Source organism: Rhizopus delemar, genomic scaffold, assembly GCF_000149305.1.
Source record: "Rhizopus delemar RA 99-880 supercont3.25 genomic scaffold, whole genome shotgun sequence".
In the NCBI taxonomy this organism is placed as follows: Eukaryota; Fungi; Mucoromycota; class Mucoromycetes; order Mucorales; family Rhizopodaceae; genus Rhizopus; species Rhizopus delemar.
In genome coordinates, this window is record NW_027137850.1 from 1,011 (window position 1) to 18,208 (window position 17,198).

General features: G+C 37.3%; 7 protein-coding genes across 7 annotated transcripts; 5 read left to right on the forward strand and 2 right to left on the reverse strand.

Annotated features, from left to right (window-relative positions):
* Positions 1-293: 293 nt before the first annotated feature.
* On the forward strand, positions 294-713 carry RO3G_17016 (uncharacterized protein; the record flags this gene model as incomplete). The annotated part of the gene is made up of 1 exon (XM_067671600.1): positions 294-713. The coding sequence occupies one exon, from the start codon at positions 294-296 to the stop codon at positions 711-713; it is 420 nt and encodes a 139-aa protein (XP_067527605.1).
* A 344-nt stretch (positions 714-1,057) lies between these two features.
* On the forward strand, positions 1,058-1,765 carry RO3G_17017 (uncharacterized protein; the record flags this gene model as incomplete). The annotated part of the gene is made up of 1 exon (XM_067671601.1): positions 1,058-1,765. The coding sequence occupies one exon, from the start codon at positions 1,058-1,060 to the stop codon at positions 1,763-1,765; it is 708 nt and encodes a 235-aa protein (XP_067527606.1).
* A 712-nt stretch (positions 1,766-2,477) lies between these two features.
* Positions 2,478-7,181, forward strand: RO3G_17018 (uncharacterized protein; the record flags this gene model as incomplete). Its single annotated transcript, XM_067671602.1, has 2 exons — positions 2,478-3,615; positions 3,784-7,181. 2 exons carry the CDS (start codon positions 2,478-2,480, stop codon positions 7,179-7,181), a joined length of 4,536 nt encoding a protein of 1,511 aa, XP_067527607.1.
* A 931-nt stretch (positions 7,182-8,112) lies between these two features.
* RO3G_17019 (uncharacterized protein) lies at positions 8,113-8,454 on the reverse strand (the record flags this gene model as incomplete). Its single annotated transcript, XM_067671603.1, has 3 exons — positions 8,113-8,226; positions 8,287-8,355; positions 8,434-8,454. The coding sequence occupies 3 exons, from the start codon at positions 8,452-8,454 to the stop codon at positions 8,113-8,115; spliced, it is 204 nt and encodes a 67-aa protein (XP_067527608.1).
* A 137-nt stretch (positions 8,455-8,591) lies between these two features.
* Positions 8,592-8,759, forward strand: RO3G_17020 (uncharacterized protein; the record flags this gene model as incomplete). Its single annotated transcript, XM_067671604.1, has 1 exon — positions 8,592-8,759. One exon carries the CDS (start codon positions 8,592-8,594, stop codon positions 8,757-8,759), a length of 168 nt encoding a protein of 55 aa, XP_067527609.1.
* Positions 8,760-9,547: 788 nt separating this feature from the next.
* On the reverse strand, positions 9,548-14,386 carry RO3G_17021 (uncharacterized protein; the record flags this gene model as incomplete). Its single annotated transcript, XM_067671605.1, has 2 exons — positions 9,548-12,705; positions 12,865-14,386. The coding sequence occupies 2 exons, from the start codon at positions 14,384-14,386 to the stop codon at positions 9,548-9,550; spliced, it is 4,680 nt and encodes a 1,559-aa protein (XP_067527610.1).
* Positions 14,387-14,759: 373 nt separating this feature from the next.
* Positions 14,760-15,581, forward strand: RO3G_17022 (uncharacterized protein; the record flags this gene model as incomplete). The annotated part of the gene is made up of 1 exon (XM_067671606.1): positions 14,760-15,581. One exon carries the CDS (start codon positions 14,760-14,762, stop codon positions 15,579-15,581), a length of 822 nt encoding a protein of 273 aa, XP_067527611.1.
* Positions 15,582-17,198: the final 1,617 nt, after the last annotated feature.

Consider the following 17,198-nt stretch of genomic DNA (forward strand, 5'->3'; position numbering starts at 1 on the left):
ATTACCAACTGCCCTGAACAGCCAAGTTTCACTTTCATCTCAACAGTTGATTATTTACATCAGTTTATAAAATTTTTCTTATACATGTCAAATCATATCGGTCGTAACTATCTCTTGTCATTTAATCTCAGGTCTTGCTCAACTAATATAAATAGCCTTGGAATCTTTCTTTAATAAAAGTAATTCGACTTGAGAACTATTGTTCGGTCTCGTTAATTCTTCTTTGTCTATTTTAAATACTTAAAACACTTCATTTTTTTTAACGAATTCTGAACTATTCATTACAAGCAAATATGGTTAAAGAAGATCAAACGGCTAAATTGTCTTCCAACGATGACAATAATTTGGTTACAAAACAAATAGAAGATGCTAAAGCTAGTGAAGACATTGAAATGACTAATGGGCAAGACGCACTTCCTACTTCTCTTTCAAGTATTCAATTTGAAGAACCTTCTGTAGATGCTGTCATGGGTTTAAGGGTAACCTTGGAGGATCTTAGGCAACAAATAGCTCGTGCTGTTGTGGCTGGTGCTACTCAAGAAGATCTACTAAAGTTACAGGAGCGAGCGGTCAACATACAAAACTGCATCAAATTTCTTGATGAAGCTCAAGCGTTTTGTATTCCTCCTCTTCCATCTGTCAACGATGCTGCCCTTACAGTGGGTCAAAAAACTGCACCAACGCAACTCAGTTTTTCGGAAATACCAGTATAGCTCTGTCAGTTTAAAAGTAAGCATTACGAAACTTGGAACAAAAGGAGTTAATACTGTTACTATTTATTGATAAAAGTTTCAAAGTCAGATGCGGAGTATTGATCTAAAGAACACTCAGCAAAAAGAGGAGGTCGGTTGGTGCAGTTTTTTGACTTTTAAAATGAAAAGGTATTTGATATCATATGTCCGGACTGAGACTATTCCGGCAGATTTAATCTAATCTTTCCTATATCTAGTCAAACTGGGGACCTTAAAATAATGATTTTTGCAATTGTTTTCTTTTTTTTTCTTTCCTGCTTTACCCAAACCCATTGTACATCGTCAGTATCCATCCATCATTAGAAATGCCCAAAAAGCTTCCATCCGATATTCAAAACAGTATCAAAGCATTATTAGAGAACGGCGTTGATCCTGCAGTCATTGGGAAACGAGTTGGAGTGCATAGAAATACCGTCAATAGGTATGCAAATAAGTGGATACATGATAGAATACGTAAAAGAGGAGGTAGACCGAGCATTGTGGCAGAGTCAACACGTCCATACATCAAGAGACAAGTGCTCACAGGTTGTTTGAAGGCTGCCAAGGATGTGCAAATGAAGTTGGAGGAGCTTGGACACCTTATTTCGTATCAATCGGCAATTAATGTCTTACATTCAGTTGAAATTTATGCTGAGATCAAAAAGAAGAAGCCATTATTGACTGAAAAGCACAAGAAGGCTCGATTAGCATGGGCTAAAAAGCATCAATATTGGACAGTACATGATTGGCGACGTGTCATCTTTTCTGATGAGACGAAAGTCAACATTTGGGGCTCTGATGGTTGCAAGTATTATTGGAAAAAAAAATGTGATCATTTACAGCCTCACTATATCGACGTTACTGTGAAGCATGGAAGCGGTGTTCTCATGTTATGGGGCTGTATAACCAGCGAAGGACCTGGATACGCATGTCAGATCTATAATGGTACCATGAATTCGGAGTTATACCAAGAAATCCTTGGTACAAGTCTAAAAGACACTATGGAGTGTTGTAAACATAGTTATTTTCTATAAGATATCAGTTGTATTAAAATAATAACGATACACAAAGATTAAACTATGATTGAACAATTCCACACTTTTCCAAATTTAGAACAATAAGATCAGTATTTGTCATCCTAGCGAGTCTAATCAATTGTCAACCCCAAAAGTAATTAGATCAAAGTTAATTGACTGGTTATTATTTCTATTGTTCAACTTCAGATGCATATATTAGAACATCGACAAGCTTTAGCTTAATCATTGGTTCTTCAGCACGACATTGTTGCCGAGTCTATATCTTTTATATCTACGCTCACAAAGAATATAAATAGATGCCAACTTTTTATCCATTAAACGGGGCTCTTTTGCAATATAAAGAAATCTGCAATAAAGAAGGATTTTAATTTTATATTGCTGCTATTGTTTTTTTGTTTAATTTTTTTATTTAATCTTACGATTAAAACATTTTTTAAAATTAATCATCCTTCTGGTTCTTACCCTGGTAAACTGCTATGGAAAGCCCTAAACAAGACAATCGACCCATGGAACAAGATCCATCTGATATGGAGATCGAACAAGCTAGTCAAGACCCTTCTCTTTCTGGTGATGGCTCTGAAGTAATCCCAAAAATAAATGCCAATGCGCATGAAATTACCTCTGATCATGATGACATTGATGCTGAAGTTTCAAAGCTCCTAAGGTATAAAAAAAGGAAGAATCTGCCCGACTGTATCAAAAACATATAATGGCTGGTGAAGAAGAACAAGCAGACTTGGCTTTCAACAAAATGAGAAAATATGGTGCACAGTTGCTTGCTCTCTCTGGGAAACTGGTTCCCCTTACGTCTACTCCTGTCAAGAAGGAAATTGGTTTGCGGTTGACACAAAATGACATTCCAAAATTCCAGCTTACCTCTTGGCCTGATATCCCATTTCCTGGTGAGAAATGTCACGAATCTGTCGAACACTTTTTGCGGTCCTTTGAAAAGGGGATTTATTCTGCTGCTTTGGACATACAGGAGGTTTGGCGCCGGTATCTCCCTGTTTCGTTGGCTTTTGACCACGATGACTGGGTCGAAAAGGATCTGAAAAGGTGTGATACATGGACCTCAGCTAGAATTGTCTTTACGAACAAATTCCTGACTGACAATGCTAGAACAGATGCGATGCATCGTCTATTTACAATGACCATGAATAAACATGAATCTATCTCTTCGTATATGACCCGTTTTTTAAGCACTTGTATTGAGGCTGGGGCGAATAAAAATGATCCAATGGTGGCTGCTAGATTTAAAGCATCATTCTCTGAACCTGTTCTAGAGAAGTGTAAGACAGCTTTTGTTCTAAAAGAAAATAAGAACGTACCATGGACTGTAGAGAGAGCTGCTGAAATAGCAAGAAATTTATTAGGTGATGATCCAAGGACATACACCAGCTCATCCTACGCCAATATCGCCAGTGGTAGTAAAAGAATTCACACAAATGCTGGTCCTTTTAGTATTCCAAAAAGAAACAAAGGTCATGGTTCGTCTGGTGCTTTCTTTTGCTCAAGACATGGTGGTTCAAATGCAAATCACAATGAAGATGATTGCTTTAGTAAAACGAACAAAAAAAATGATGCTGCGTCGACCGTAAAAAATAAATATTATGGCAACAAAAATTTTCCTCAAAAGGCAAGCACTAGTAAACCCTGCCGCTATTGTGGTAGAAGTTGGTCCCATGGCCATCAATGCCAAGAATATGCAGACTTTAAAAGAAAACTTCATGTCGACCCAAAGAAACCAAGAGATTCGGACAAGTCAATCTATGCCATTGTTCGTACTACAAATGATGAAAATGACGATGATCATGATATGACAGAAGCTGAAAATCATGCATATGACTGTAAGGCATTATGAAATAAAATAACTGAAGATGAAGATACTAATCCTTTTAAACTTTTGACTCCTATATTAATAGAGGGCAAGAAATTAATTGGCAAGATTGACACTGGCAGTGATATCACTTGCATATCAAAAATTTGTTTGAATAATAAATTGAATATTGACAAAGTGAATTCTGTAAATGGTTCTTTAAATTTTTTGTCTTCAGATAATAATTGTAAACGAATTGGACAAACCGATCCTCTCACTTTAACTTATATGAATAACATCTCTTTTAAACATTCTTTTGAAGTTGTAAATTTTAATGAGACAATGACACAAGAATTTGATGTCTTGCTTGGAACTGATGTTCTTGGAAAGATGAATATCGGTCTTACTGGAGTAGCATACAAGTACCCAGGTAATGAAGATGATTATTCAAATAGATTAAAGGAAGACGCACAATTTCTTAATATGAATTTTGATGCCAATAATGAGATTGAACCTAACAACTCACCCTATGGTACCGAAGATCAACAAAAGCAATTCATAGCTTATATCCAGAATGCAATTGATGACAATCAAAATATTCCTGCTGGATCTTTCTGCACAGTACCAGAATCTGTAGTAGAATTACCAATGGAAAAGGGAGCAAAGTCCTTTAAGAGACAATATCCGATTGCTCACCGACAAATGCCTGAATTAGAAGAGCAAATAAATGAATGGTTAAAAGCAGGTATCATTAAAGAGAACCGCGCTAACACATCCTTTAATAGTCCTTTATTAATGGTACCAAAGAAAGATGAGAACAATGAGATAACGAGCCACAGAGTATGTTTAGATGTTCGTGGTATCAACAAACCAATCCCTGATGTCGTTTATCCTGTTCCAAAAATAAGAAGCATATTTGACAACTTAGCTGGTGGTGAAGTGTTCACTAAGATTGACTTGAAAAACGCATACAATAGTTTCCTTGTAGCCCCTAAAGATCAACACAAACTCTCCTTCCAATTTAAGAATCGAACATATACCTTTCAAGGATGTTGTTTCGGTCTAAAGACAGTTACTGCAATATTCTGTAAAGTGATGAAAATACTCTTCGCGGATATGGATTTCATTGAAACCTATGTTGATGACTGTGTAATCAAAGGAACAGCTGATAATCATGCTTCAAACGTAAAAAAGGTGATTGAACGATTAACTTCCGTCAACCTAAAAATCAATGTAAAGAAGTGCAGTTGGTATCAACGATCAATTTATCTTTTAGGATTTGTAGTTGAGAGTGGTGGTATCATCAAAGTAGATCCACGCCGCCTAACAAACATCGATAGTTGGCCTATACCACGCAATAAAAAAGAAGTGATGCGATTAATGGGTATTGTATCATATATGAGAGACTTTATACCTTTAATCTCTCGTGTAGCTGCACCTATCGACAGACTTCGTAATGATCCTGATGTACAAAACAACTGGACCCAAGAACACACTGATGCATTCATTGCTTTAAAAGAGATTCTAAAGTCAAAGACACTGTTGCACACTCCAGACTTGTCAAAGAAATTCTACGTGGCTACTGATGCCTCACAATATGGTGTTGGTGCAGTATTGACCCAAAGAGATGAGCTGAATAGAACTTTACACATTGCATTTGCATCCAAATCTTTGTCACCCTCTCAACGTAAGTGGAATACAACTAAACGTGAACTGTACGCGGTAGTGTTTGCACTAGAAAAATATCGTGAGTTTTTATGGGGAAATAAATTTGAATTACGTACTGACCATAAGGCTTTAATGTATTTACATACCCAAGAACAAGCAAACCCTATGATGATAGGCTGGTTAGAAACTTTACTAGATTTCAACTTTGATGTAATTCACATACAAGGAATTCTCAATCAATTACCAGACTTACTTTCTAGACTTTATGAACCTTGCTTGAATAATGAGTTCATGCTAGGAGGGGGTGATGCTGCGCAAAAAGAAAATAAAAAAGAAAAAAAGGAAATTAAAAATAAAAATCAAAATAAAATAAAAGTTAAAAGACAGACAAACTATATAGCAAAGAGACACAACTTGATCTATAGTCAGGACAAGAAACTAAATGTGCTAGCTGTGAAAATAAAAAATAAAAAGTTTGCTAATAATCCCACAACTGACTATATGACTCCTCCACCTGAGAAGAGAGCACGTCTACTTGAAGATGCTCATACCTTCGGACACTTCGGTAGTACGAGTATTGTGGAGCAGTTACATTCACAAGGACTTCATTGGAATAATATTTATAAAGATGCTACTGAGACAATCAAATCATGTATTGAATGCCAGAGACACAATATAAGCAAGAAAGGTTATCATCCTTTAAAGAATATTCTTGCATATCTACCATTTGACCATATTGGAATTGATCTTTTAGGACCTTTACCTGTTACGGCAAATGAAAATGTCTATGTCCTTGTGATGATAGATGTATGTACCAGGTACATCATACTGCGTCCACTAAAAAATAAACAAAGTGACACTGTAGCAAAAGAATTAATAAAAATCTTTGGTGACTATGGCATACCTAAAATCATTCAAAGTGATAACGGCAGAGAGTTTAAGAATAGCCTCATGCACTCATTATCCAAGCACCTAGGAATAGATCGCAGATACAGTACAGCCTTTCACAGTCGAGGTAATGGCGTGAGCGAGAGCGCTGTAAAGACGACATTAAACACTATAAGAAAAATGGTTAATTCTAACAGCAATGATTGGGATGATGTATTACCAATTGTCCAACTAGCGTCGAATTATAAAATAAGACACCGTTCAAAGAGTGCTCCATTTTCCTTGATGTTTGCTCGAAGACTTAATAGCTTTGAGGATTACGGTGATCAGAGTATAGCTGATAAGATTCCTAATAGACCTGTTACAGAACAAGAGCTAATTGAGAGAACTGATTGCATGTACCAGATTGTGTTTCCTGCCATTCGTGAAAGAACACAGAAGATCATAGAGGAAGCAAGCAAGAGGTTCAATGACAAAAATATGATCATAGATCTTCCGAAGGATACTGCAGTTATGGTTAGATTACCAGGACGGACTAGTAAGCTGTCACCTCTTTATGAAGGGCCTTACATTGTCGTTCGAAAAACTCAAGGTGGTTCCTATGTCTTAAAAGATGAGCAAAATGAACTGTTACATCGTGAATATGTCCCATCAGAACTCAAGATAGTCTCTATTGACGAAACAGCTATAGAAGATACATACTATGAAGTTGAGGATATTAGAGATCACAGAGGCGGTCCAGGACAAAGAGAATACCTTGTAAAATGGGCTGGTTATGGTGAAAGAGAGAATACGTGGGAAAAAGCATCATCCTTCTCCAGCACAGTACCCATTGATAAATATTGGCTTAAGAGAAAAGAGTTGAAGGAATTAGAGCAAGCACGAAAGCAAAAGATGATAGCTAATGAAAAAGATTACACTAAAAAGACTTCTGCTAGACCTAATGTGACTGAAGAAAACAAGAACCATAAAAGAAAGGACATGGTACAAGATAGCACAGTCCTTAGAAAAAGTAAAAGAATAAGAAACAATAGAAACTAAAAAAAAAAAAAAAAAAAAAAAAAAGTTCATGTAGCAGAGCGGCCGCTGACTTCATAAACTTGCTGAGCATCAAGATACATAAATTAACCAATAAGAAAATAACATTTAGTATCTGCATGAATGCCGACCTGACTATTGTCAAGTCTGGGGGAGGATAATGTTGTAAACATAGTTATTTTCTATAAGATATCAGTTGTATTAAAATAATAACGATACACAAAGATTAAACTATGATTGAACAATTCCACACTTTTCCAAATTTAGAACAATAAGATCAGTATTTGTCATCCTAGCGAGTCTAATCAATTGTCAACCCCAAAAGTAATTAGATCAAAGTTAATTGACTGGTTATTATTTCTATTGTTCAACTTCAGATGCATATATTAGAACATCGACAAGCTTTAGCTTAATCATTGGTTCTTCAGCACGACATTGTTGCCGAGTCTATATCTTTTATATCTACGCTCACAAAGAATATAAATAGATGCCAACTTTTTATCCATTAAACGGGGCTCTTTTGCAATATAAAGAAATCTGCAATAAAGAAGGATTTTAATTTTATATTGCTGCTATTGTTTTTTTGTTTAATTTTTTTATTTAATCTTACGATTAAAACATGGAGAACTGTGGTCTGAACTGGGAAACGTCGGTATTTCAGCACGATAATGATCCCAAACATCGATCAAAGTCCACAACACAATGGATGAAGGATAGTGGCATGCTTTACATTGACGATTGGCCATCGCAAAGTCCAGATCTTAATCCTATTGAACATATATGGCATCACTTGAAGTTAAAGCTGAGCATGTATGATAATAGGGTGACCAGCATCCATGAACTGTGGCAAAGAGTCGAAAATGAATGGAATTCGTTTACTAAGGAACAATGCATCAAATATATAGACAGTATGCCCTACTGAATACAAGCAGTCTTAGCAGAAAAGGGTGGATCCACTAAATATTTTAAAAGTCAAAAAACTGCACCAACCGACCTCCTCTTTTTGCTGAGTGCTCCTTAGATCAATACTCCGCATCTGACTTTGAAACTTTTATCAATAAATAGTAACAGTATTAACTCCTTTTGTTCCAAGTTTCGTAATGCTTACTTTTAAACTGACGGAGCTATACTGGTATTTCCGAAAAACTGAGTTGCGTTGGTGCAGTTTTTTGACCCACTGTAAATTATCAGTTCTCCTCCTTTTTTTTACTTAATAAATAGTAGTTGTTAGCTATTGACTTCCTACTGTTTTTACATCATAAGTACCAAGTACCATATGGCCAACTGATCCATAGATCTGGCCCAAATCGATACTTGGAAGTCAACTTTGACATTGAGTCTTATCGTTTCAACGCTTTGGATATTGGACTTAAGTTTGATGATGGCCAAATTGTCATCAAACCAGCTTCAGCCATGGCACCAGGCTCTATATTGAAGAAAGTCACTCTTCAACGCTTACCTTGGCTTCGTCCCAAGGAGCTACGTGCTGGCTTAAACGCCACACTGAGTAATTACGGACGTATCTGTGACGTCGGCGTCGTCAAGGATAGCGAGACTGGCACTTTTTTGGGCTCTGGCTGAAGTGTTTTTAAGTATTTAAAATATGAAAAAGAAGAATTAACGAGACCGAACAATAGTTCTAAAGTCGAATTACTTTTATTAAAGAAAGATTCCAAGGCTATTTATATTAGTTTGAGCAAGACCTGAGATTAAATGACAAGAGATAGTTACGACCGATATGATTTGACATGTATAAGAAAAATTTTATAAACTGATGTAAATAATCAACTGTTGAGATGAAAGTGAAACTTGGCTGTTCAGGGCAGTTGGTAATTATCAGGATCTATTCTTATTCAAACTCATTTGTAAAGATTTAGCTTAGAATGATAATACTGTTATCTTATTGACATGTCAAAACATGACATTGCCCCCTTCCAGGTTGTAATTATCTTTTCTGGAATTAATGTGGCAAGTAAAAAGATGTTTGTTTAACTGAATGTCAAAATGAGGTTTGAGATGTCAAGATGAGCTCTATTTGTTGTAAGAAATAGGTGCTTGGTAGGGTGAAGTCATATAACGTATAGTGGCTCTTTATATAAACATATAAAGTATAGTGTTCAAGAATGGAACAAAGCATTTAGGCGATAATAAACCCTAAACAGGAATTTATTGCTAAAGTGATGTTTGTCTGTAAATGTGACTGCGTACAAACGTGCAAATTGAAAAATATTAAGGCATGAGAAAAAATTCCATTTTTTACTATCCTTGTAAATATTTTATAATTGCGTTATTTGCTGGTAACATATATGTATAGTTAATGAAAGTTGGGTGGAAGAAGGTCAATGTGTTAACGTCTGTTTCTTTTAGAGTTAGTTACATTGCGATGCACATTTTTTCTTTTCTTGGTTGTATCTTTTTTTAGGAACAAGTTGAACCTCGCGCGCTGGTTCTTGTTCACTTATACGTAACCAATACTTTTGGATCGGTCTGTAATCATGGAAATGACTAGCCGGTTCCCAAGTGTCATCTTCTTCTCCATAACCTTTCCATCGAACTTTATATAAGTAATTACCCGGTGATCCCTTATGGTGTAAAACTGCCTCAACATCGTATGATTCAGATTGATCAGTATTGGATAAAGATACTTCCTGGGAAATAACCTTTATTTGCGATGGAGGTACATCTCTTGGTAAGAGTGCTCCAGTTGCATCAACCAACACGTATGAACCACCTTGAGTTTTTCTTTTGACAGTGTAATTACCAACGTAGAGGGGATCACTTTTTGCAACACGGTTTACATTCTTGAGCGTGACTTGACTACCAGTGGGGATATCGGTTAGAATTCTGTGAGTTTGGTTGAACTTGTCTCGAGAGGCAGCTTGTGAAGTTTTTATTTTTTCACGAATAGCAGGTAAGACAGTGTCATTAAACTCGTTAATTCTAGTTTCTAACTGTTTCATTGTTTCAGGCGATTTAGTTTTGTCCAGCACGTTATTATAATCCTTGTTTTCATTGGGACGTCTTGCGAACATCAATGAGAAAGGTCGTGTGCCGTGTAAAGCTGTATGTGTATTGTTGAGGGCTTCTTGGGTACTGTCAACATACAAGTCCCAATCCTCAGTTCTGCCTTGTAATCTTTTGTGCAAAATATTTTTTGCTTTGCCAACCCATCGTTCAACTATACCGTTAGCTCGGGGATGATAAGCTGATATGAGACGATGATCAATACCGGATGATTCAACATACAGTCTGACGATTTCATTGACATACTCAGTACCATTATCACTTTGGATAATTTTTGGTCGACCAAAGAGCGATAAGATACTCCTTAATGCAAGTGCAATAGTGAGAGAGGATTTATCGGGCAAGGCTTTGAGTACACAATATCGTGTAAAGACGTCCACTACCAGAAGGATGTATTGATTACCTTGTACTGAAGTAGGGAAAGGTCCGGCTGTGTCGATACAGATGTGATCCCAAGGTGCATCAGCATAGATTGAGGTTAAGGGATTGTATCCGTGCTTTGCGATATTGAATTTTTGGCAATCAGGACAACTACGTATTATTTCAAGTGCATCTTCCTTGAGCTTTGTCCAGTGAATACCATCGCTATGTAAAGCTGTTACGATTGCTTGAGCTCCACGGTGTCCTTCTAAGTGTGTATCCATGAGTAGCTTTTGTCTGTCTTCTGGTGCTGGGGTCATCAAGTCAGCAGGCATCATCATTCTGGATGTAAGAATTGATCCGTTAGAATTGATAATTTGTGAAGTGACAATTGTTTTGATGGTTTTATTATCCCCCTCCAGCGTTTTTTCAGGTTCAAAAAGACGCGACAAAGCATCTGGCAGAATATTTTGAATACCAGGTCGATGGATGATTTTGAAGTTATAATCCAGTATAGTATCCAGCCAATTGATCATCATAGCGTTAGCTACAGGCTGAGTGTGGAGATAAGTCAGGGCCTTGTGATCAGTGTATAAGGTGAATGGGTTACCCCACAAAAATGGATGAAACTTCTTTAGTGCAAATATCACTGCTAATAGCTCACGTTTAGTGGTAGAATAATTCTTTTCAGATGAAGAAAGTGAGCGTGCCATGAAACCGATATATCGAGTCTCATTTTTGATAACTTGGTAAAGAACAGCACCAATTGAATAGTTACTAGCATCAGTAGCAACGTAAAAAGGTTGTTCTAAATCTGGATGATGAAGAAGTGGCGCAGAAGACAATAATGCCTTGATTTTTTCAAAAGCACTTTCTTGTTCAGATGTCCAAAGTTTATCAAGTTTACCTTCGAAACGTAATTTGTCCAAAGGCGCAGTGACTTCAGAAATATTTGGCAAGTATTTTCTAAAATAATTTACCAGTCCTAAAAAGCGTTGAATCTCTTTTCCAGATGAAGGTCTAGGCCAAGTCAAAGCGTTTGTAACTTTACGAGGATCGAGTCGAGACCCTTTGGCATCAACACAGAAACCAAGCAAGTAAACAGTAGACTGCGCAAAATGACATTTGTCTGGGTTAAGGATCAAGTTCACTTTAGTTAATCTCTGAATTATGTTTTGCACATGTGTGATGTGTTCCTCATAAGACTTGGAAAATATGATGATATCATCAACAAAAGCCTGTGCATAAGGTAAATCACGTAATACAATATTAATCACTCGCTGATAACGGGAAGCAATATGTTTCAATCCAAATGGACAACCTCTAAATTGGTATTGTTGACCTTCAAAAGTGAATGTGGTCTTAACACGATCAGGTTCGTAGATTTGGAATCGATGAAATGCTTGTCGAAGATCAAGAGTGGTAAAGATAGTTGATCCTTGTAATTGATCGAAAATCTCTTCAATCTTTGGAATAGGATGTCTATCGTTTGACACGAGAATAGAATTTAACAAGCGAGGATCGAGACAGGGTCGATGTCCTGTGAGATTACCAAGCAAGTCTTTCTTAGGTGCCAATGTTAAAGGAGAATTCCAATCCGAATTAGGTGATGCACGTTCAATAACTTCATCCTTTAACCAAGTGTCAATACATTCACGCATGATTGGTAGTAATTTAAAAGGAGTACGATATGGTGCACGGTAAGCGGTTTTTCCTTTAACAGTATCTAAACGTATAACTGACTCGGGTACAGTACAGAATGAATTCTTTGGTATTAAGGCATTTTGATCAACAAATGGTTTAATAGCATTATGGAAATGAGCTTGTTGCTCAAGTGTACCGAAAGGAGCTTTGTTAGGTTCAGGTGTGTCATCCGTAATCTCTTTGTCAATAACTGGTGCAAGATTAGGATGTCTGATAGCTAAGTTGGTAACAAGAATGTTCAACTTGTGCATTAGGTCTAATCCTATTACAACTTCAGTATCCAAGGAAAGAGGAAGGACTTCAAAAGAATGGGATGTATGAATAAGATTTTTATCATTATCACCGTAAATAACACTTAATGGAAATTTGGTTGTACCGAAACGTTTACTAACATTATCACTTGTAGCAAGTATAACGGAACCAGATACATTTCTATCAACTGCAATATTATATTTATTAACAAATTTTGTGTCTATCGAGCTAAAAGAAGAACCACTATCAACCAGGGCCATAGTGTTCACGTTCTCTATAGTGATAGGTACAATTAAAGAATGGTTAGTATTTTTAAATACTTCATTCTGTTTTGTTAATTTCTTACAGTCATAGCTAACTGGATAACCCTCGTCATCCACGTCCATCAAGTTGCTATCACCACTAGACACCTTGGAGGACGCCTGTTGTGGTCTAGCTTGAGGAGTGACGGTGAGGTTGGGCTTGTTACCATTGGAATTTGCAGTATCCAAGCGAACAGAACGGATGGCCTTAGTTGGACCATGATAAGGCTTGTCACGAGGACAGCGAGCAGCGTGTTCTTTGGACCAAGGGACATTACCCAAACATCGATAACAGTTCTTGGCAACAGACACAAATGATAAAGATCTATTAGATGCAGCAGAAGGAGTGATCACCGAGGAAGAGTTTTGCTTCAGCAAATCCTTGTACTTGTTGCATCTTTCAGTGGGATGATTGGCAATACCATGGATAGCGCAGCGGAACTTGTTCTTCATACTACCCATAGACACTCTTTTACCATTGCCAAGTTGGTTGTTTGAGGTTTCCAAGTTGTTTGGATTGTACTTCGATGCTTCTGTTCCCTTAGAAAGGAGAGGCGAGGAGGAAATTTTTAACCCAGATTCTTGACGGTTAGATGAGCCACTTTCTGAACAAAGGTTTGATGACAGGACCATTCGTGCTTTGGCAGCAACTTTTGTCACGGAGTCTTGTTGATCTCGACCAAGGTTTAGCAAGGAACGAGAGACCTCCTGACGTAAAAAGCCTGGTAAAGCACGCTTGTAAATGGAAGCGGTCCTGATGTCATCATCCCATTTGGCAGCCCTTCGAATACGTTGAAATCGATCTGTAAAGGCTTCAATGGACTCGGTTGGAAGCATTTTAAGTGACAGGAGCTGGTCCATGTATTCCAATTCTTGAGCTACGTCTTGTGCAGCATAGGTCTTGACAATGATCTTTCTTACTTCAGACCAAGTCAAACTACGCCCTTTTAGAACCTCGTTAAACCATGAACGTTGATCTCGGTTCATCTTGATTGGGACCAGGCGAGACCAACTCGAATCAACAGATAGACCATTTGACTCAATGATTAGGGAGAAGGTGTCAAGTAAGTCTTCTACGGAGTCATGTACATCGGCATCTTTTCTCCAGACATTACCCCTCCATTGCCAGACAGGAAGATCAGGTGGGATAATATGAGCCGACCGAGTGTTAAAAGCAGTATTTGAGAAGCCAGGACTGAAAACAGCATTACCTACGGGTGTAGGAGGAGTAATACAGAAAGCTTGAGCATCATCTAAGAACTGGATGCAGTTCTTTATATTAACTGCCTGTTCTTGGAGCTTGGTTAGCTCTTCTTGAGGAGCTCCAGTTACCACAGCACGAGCGATCTGTTGTCTAAGGTCTGTCAATGTAACCCTCAGACCCATAACAGCATCGATAGATGGATCTTCTTTTAATTCAAAACCATTTGAAGTGGTAGAAGCAGCTTCTTCAACGATAGCCATTTCTATGTCTTCACTGACCCTGGATGTCTCTTCTTCTTGTTGATTAAGGTTGCCTTTCTTATTAAGGGAGGAAACTTGAGTGGATTGATCGTTGTCAGCCATATTTTGTAATTTTAAACAAAAGTTCAGAATTCGTTAAAAAAAATGAAGTGTTTTTAAGTATTTAAAATATGAAAAAGAAGAATTAACGAGACCGAACAATAGTTCTAAAGTCGAATTACTTTTATTAAAGAAAGATTCCAAGGCTATTTATATTAGTTTGAGCAAGACCTGAGATTAAATGACAAGAGATAGTTACGACCGATATGATTTGACATGTATAAGAAAAATTTTATAAACTGATGTAAATAATCAACTGTTGAGATGAAAGTGAAACTTGGCTGTTCAGGGCAGTTGGTAATTATCAGGATCTATTCTTATTCAAACTCATTTGTAAAGATTTAGCTTAGAATGATAAGACTGTTATCTTATTGACATGTCAAAACATGACACTGGCTATGCCATCCTTGATGTTTCTCCACAATTGATTAACAAAGACGAACCTCCATTTTTGGAGCTTTCTCATGTTATTACATGGGTTGATCCTGATGTTTCTCGCTCCGGCGATGTGTTTATTTTGGCATACTGGAATGACATGCCTACATACTGTAAGTACTGTCATGAATCCGGTCACTCAGCTTCTGGTTGCCCTAAATCCCCTAGTGGCAAACGTGTCTGTTTCCTGTGTCTTAAACGTGGCCATGTGCGAGCTGAATGTCCTGAACGAACCTCCGCCGCCAAAAGACGCCGCAATGGTAAACCCACTTTGGACCGGAATACTTCGCCTTCATCGGCTTCAGTTGACATTGTGTCCAACCTTGAGGATACTATGAATTCCATCCAAGTTCACATGGCAGAAGATCAAAATCTGCCAATTGTTAACCCAACTCATCAGCATTCAAAATATGCCACTATTGAGTCCTCTTGCTCGCCTAATCCAAATGATGGCATATGCTCAATTAGTTCTCAATCTAAAGCCTCCTCTCCTGTTTTAACAACTGCGAGTCCACGACCTAATAATGCAAAGATGCAAGCTGGTCGATCTTCCCACAACTTAGAAGAGCCGGGACAGGAATCTCCCTGTGATACCGTCATGTGTGAAAACACAACTGAATCCGAATCTGAACGTTTGAATGAGTCTGACATGGAAATGAACCATGAAGACCCACAATTGCTAGTTACCAAGCCTCAAGGAACTGATGTTTCCTTGCGTCGTAGTACTCGTGTTCGGACCGCTCCCGATAAATTAAATCTTTAATTTTCTTAATGATTTATCATAATCGCAAGGCTTTTAAGGTGCTTTCTTTGAACTGCAATAGTCTTTTTAAAGTTAGTAACCCCCTCACACGAAAACAATTTATACGGCACATTCGATCCTATCATCCTACTTTTGCTGCTCTGCAAGAAGTGGATAATAGTAACAGCTCTTCCTCTCATTTTGCACTTTTACATCAACAATTTGTATGTCATCAAAGATTATGGACACAATATGTTGTATAATGGTAATAATGATTTAGGAAAAGGTAGAAACAAAGATCAAGAAACAGTTTGAGTACTTTTTGAGACTGATCTTTATTTCAGTTTAAGTTAAAGTAAAAATTATTCTAATTGAAGGCAGGTATTTATATCTTATTGAGTGAGTGGCTTGATATCTTCTATTGTTATCGTTCTTCTAATATTCAGGTACTTTAGCAAGTGTTATCTCTAATTATGATTATGAAAACTTTTCATCTGTTCTTTTGTATGTCTGTCATAGATTATCTTTTATTCTGGGAATTCCTCACTGATTTGAATAACGTTATTTTACGCGTTATTTCAATTATGTGAAAGATTAGCAATATTCCTGACATTGGGTTGGACTTGGTTATTTTAGTTGATACTTCTTCTTACCAAAGAACTCTCATGAATACAATACATATTCTAAAAGAACATGTTTAATTGGAATTGATTGTATGATCTTATTTAAATAAACTTGTATTTTATTTTATTTTAATTATGATCTTGTATTAAGACTTATATTCATTAATGTCAACTACAATCAGTTACTGTTCTACAACACCGTATTGGTAAATTAGTTCGGTTGCTTTTAAATGGGCAAATTATGTTACATCCCTTTTTTGCTCGCTTGTGTTTGCCTAATGGGCTTTTTTCAGCCCATTCAGCTTAATTGTCTGCTGTAGTCTCTGAGCTAGTGCAACCTTTGCTTGACGACACATCTTCCACTATTCTTCCACGTACAGTGCGACGTCAGCATCTTCAAGTCTTATCACAACGAAGAAGGATGCCAAATCCCACTTCTGGCCTGCCAGGTACTTTCTGGGCTCGATTTTGGAATTTATCCATTCCTGTACAGATCAGGACACCATGGTATCGCTTGCTGCAGAACAAGTTTCCTTGTTCTAACAAGCTCTACCAACTGATTCCTTCTGTCCTCTCTCCCTGCTGTCAGTTTTGTCAACAATCCAATTTGGAAGATGAGCTACACTTTATAGTTTTTTGTCCTAAAAAATTTGAAGTTTGGGCTTGTATCTGGAAACATTTCTTTGGCTCCTTGTCTATAACTACTGACGATATTACAGGAGCACTGTATCATTTACGTTTTCCTGCCAAGAAGCTCTCTGCCTTTCATAATGAAAGTATCTTTGGCTGCACCTTCTGGTGCATTTGGCGTGCTCACTGGTTGGCAATCTTCAATGACCAACAGTTTGTCCCAGAGGCTGTCTTTCAGGCCACTCTTGTGTGTCTGGGGACATATCATATTTAAATAGTTTTATTTTTACTTATGCTTTTCCGACTTTCGATAGATTACCGCTGCTCGCAAGTGACTATTAAATTTTTCTAATAAAATTTCTGGCTTTATGCCCTTACAAAAAAA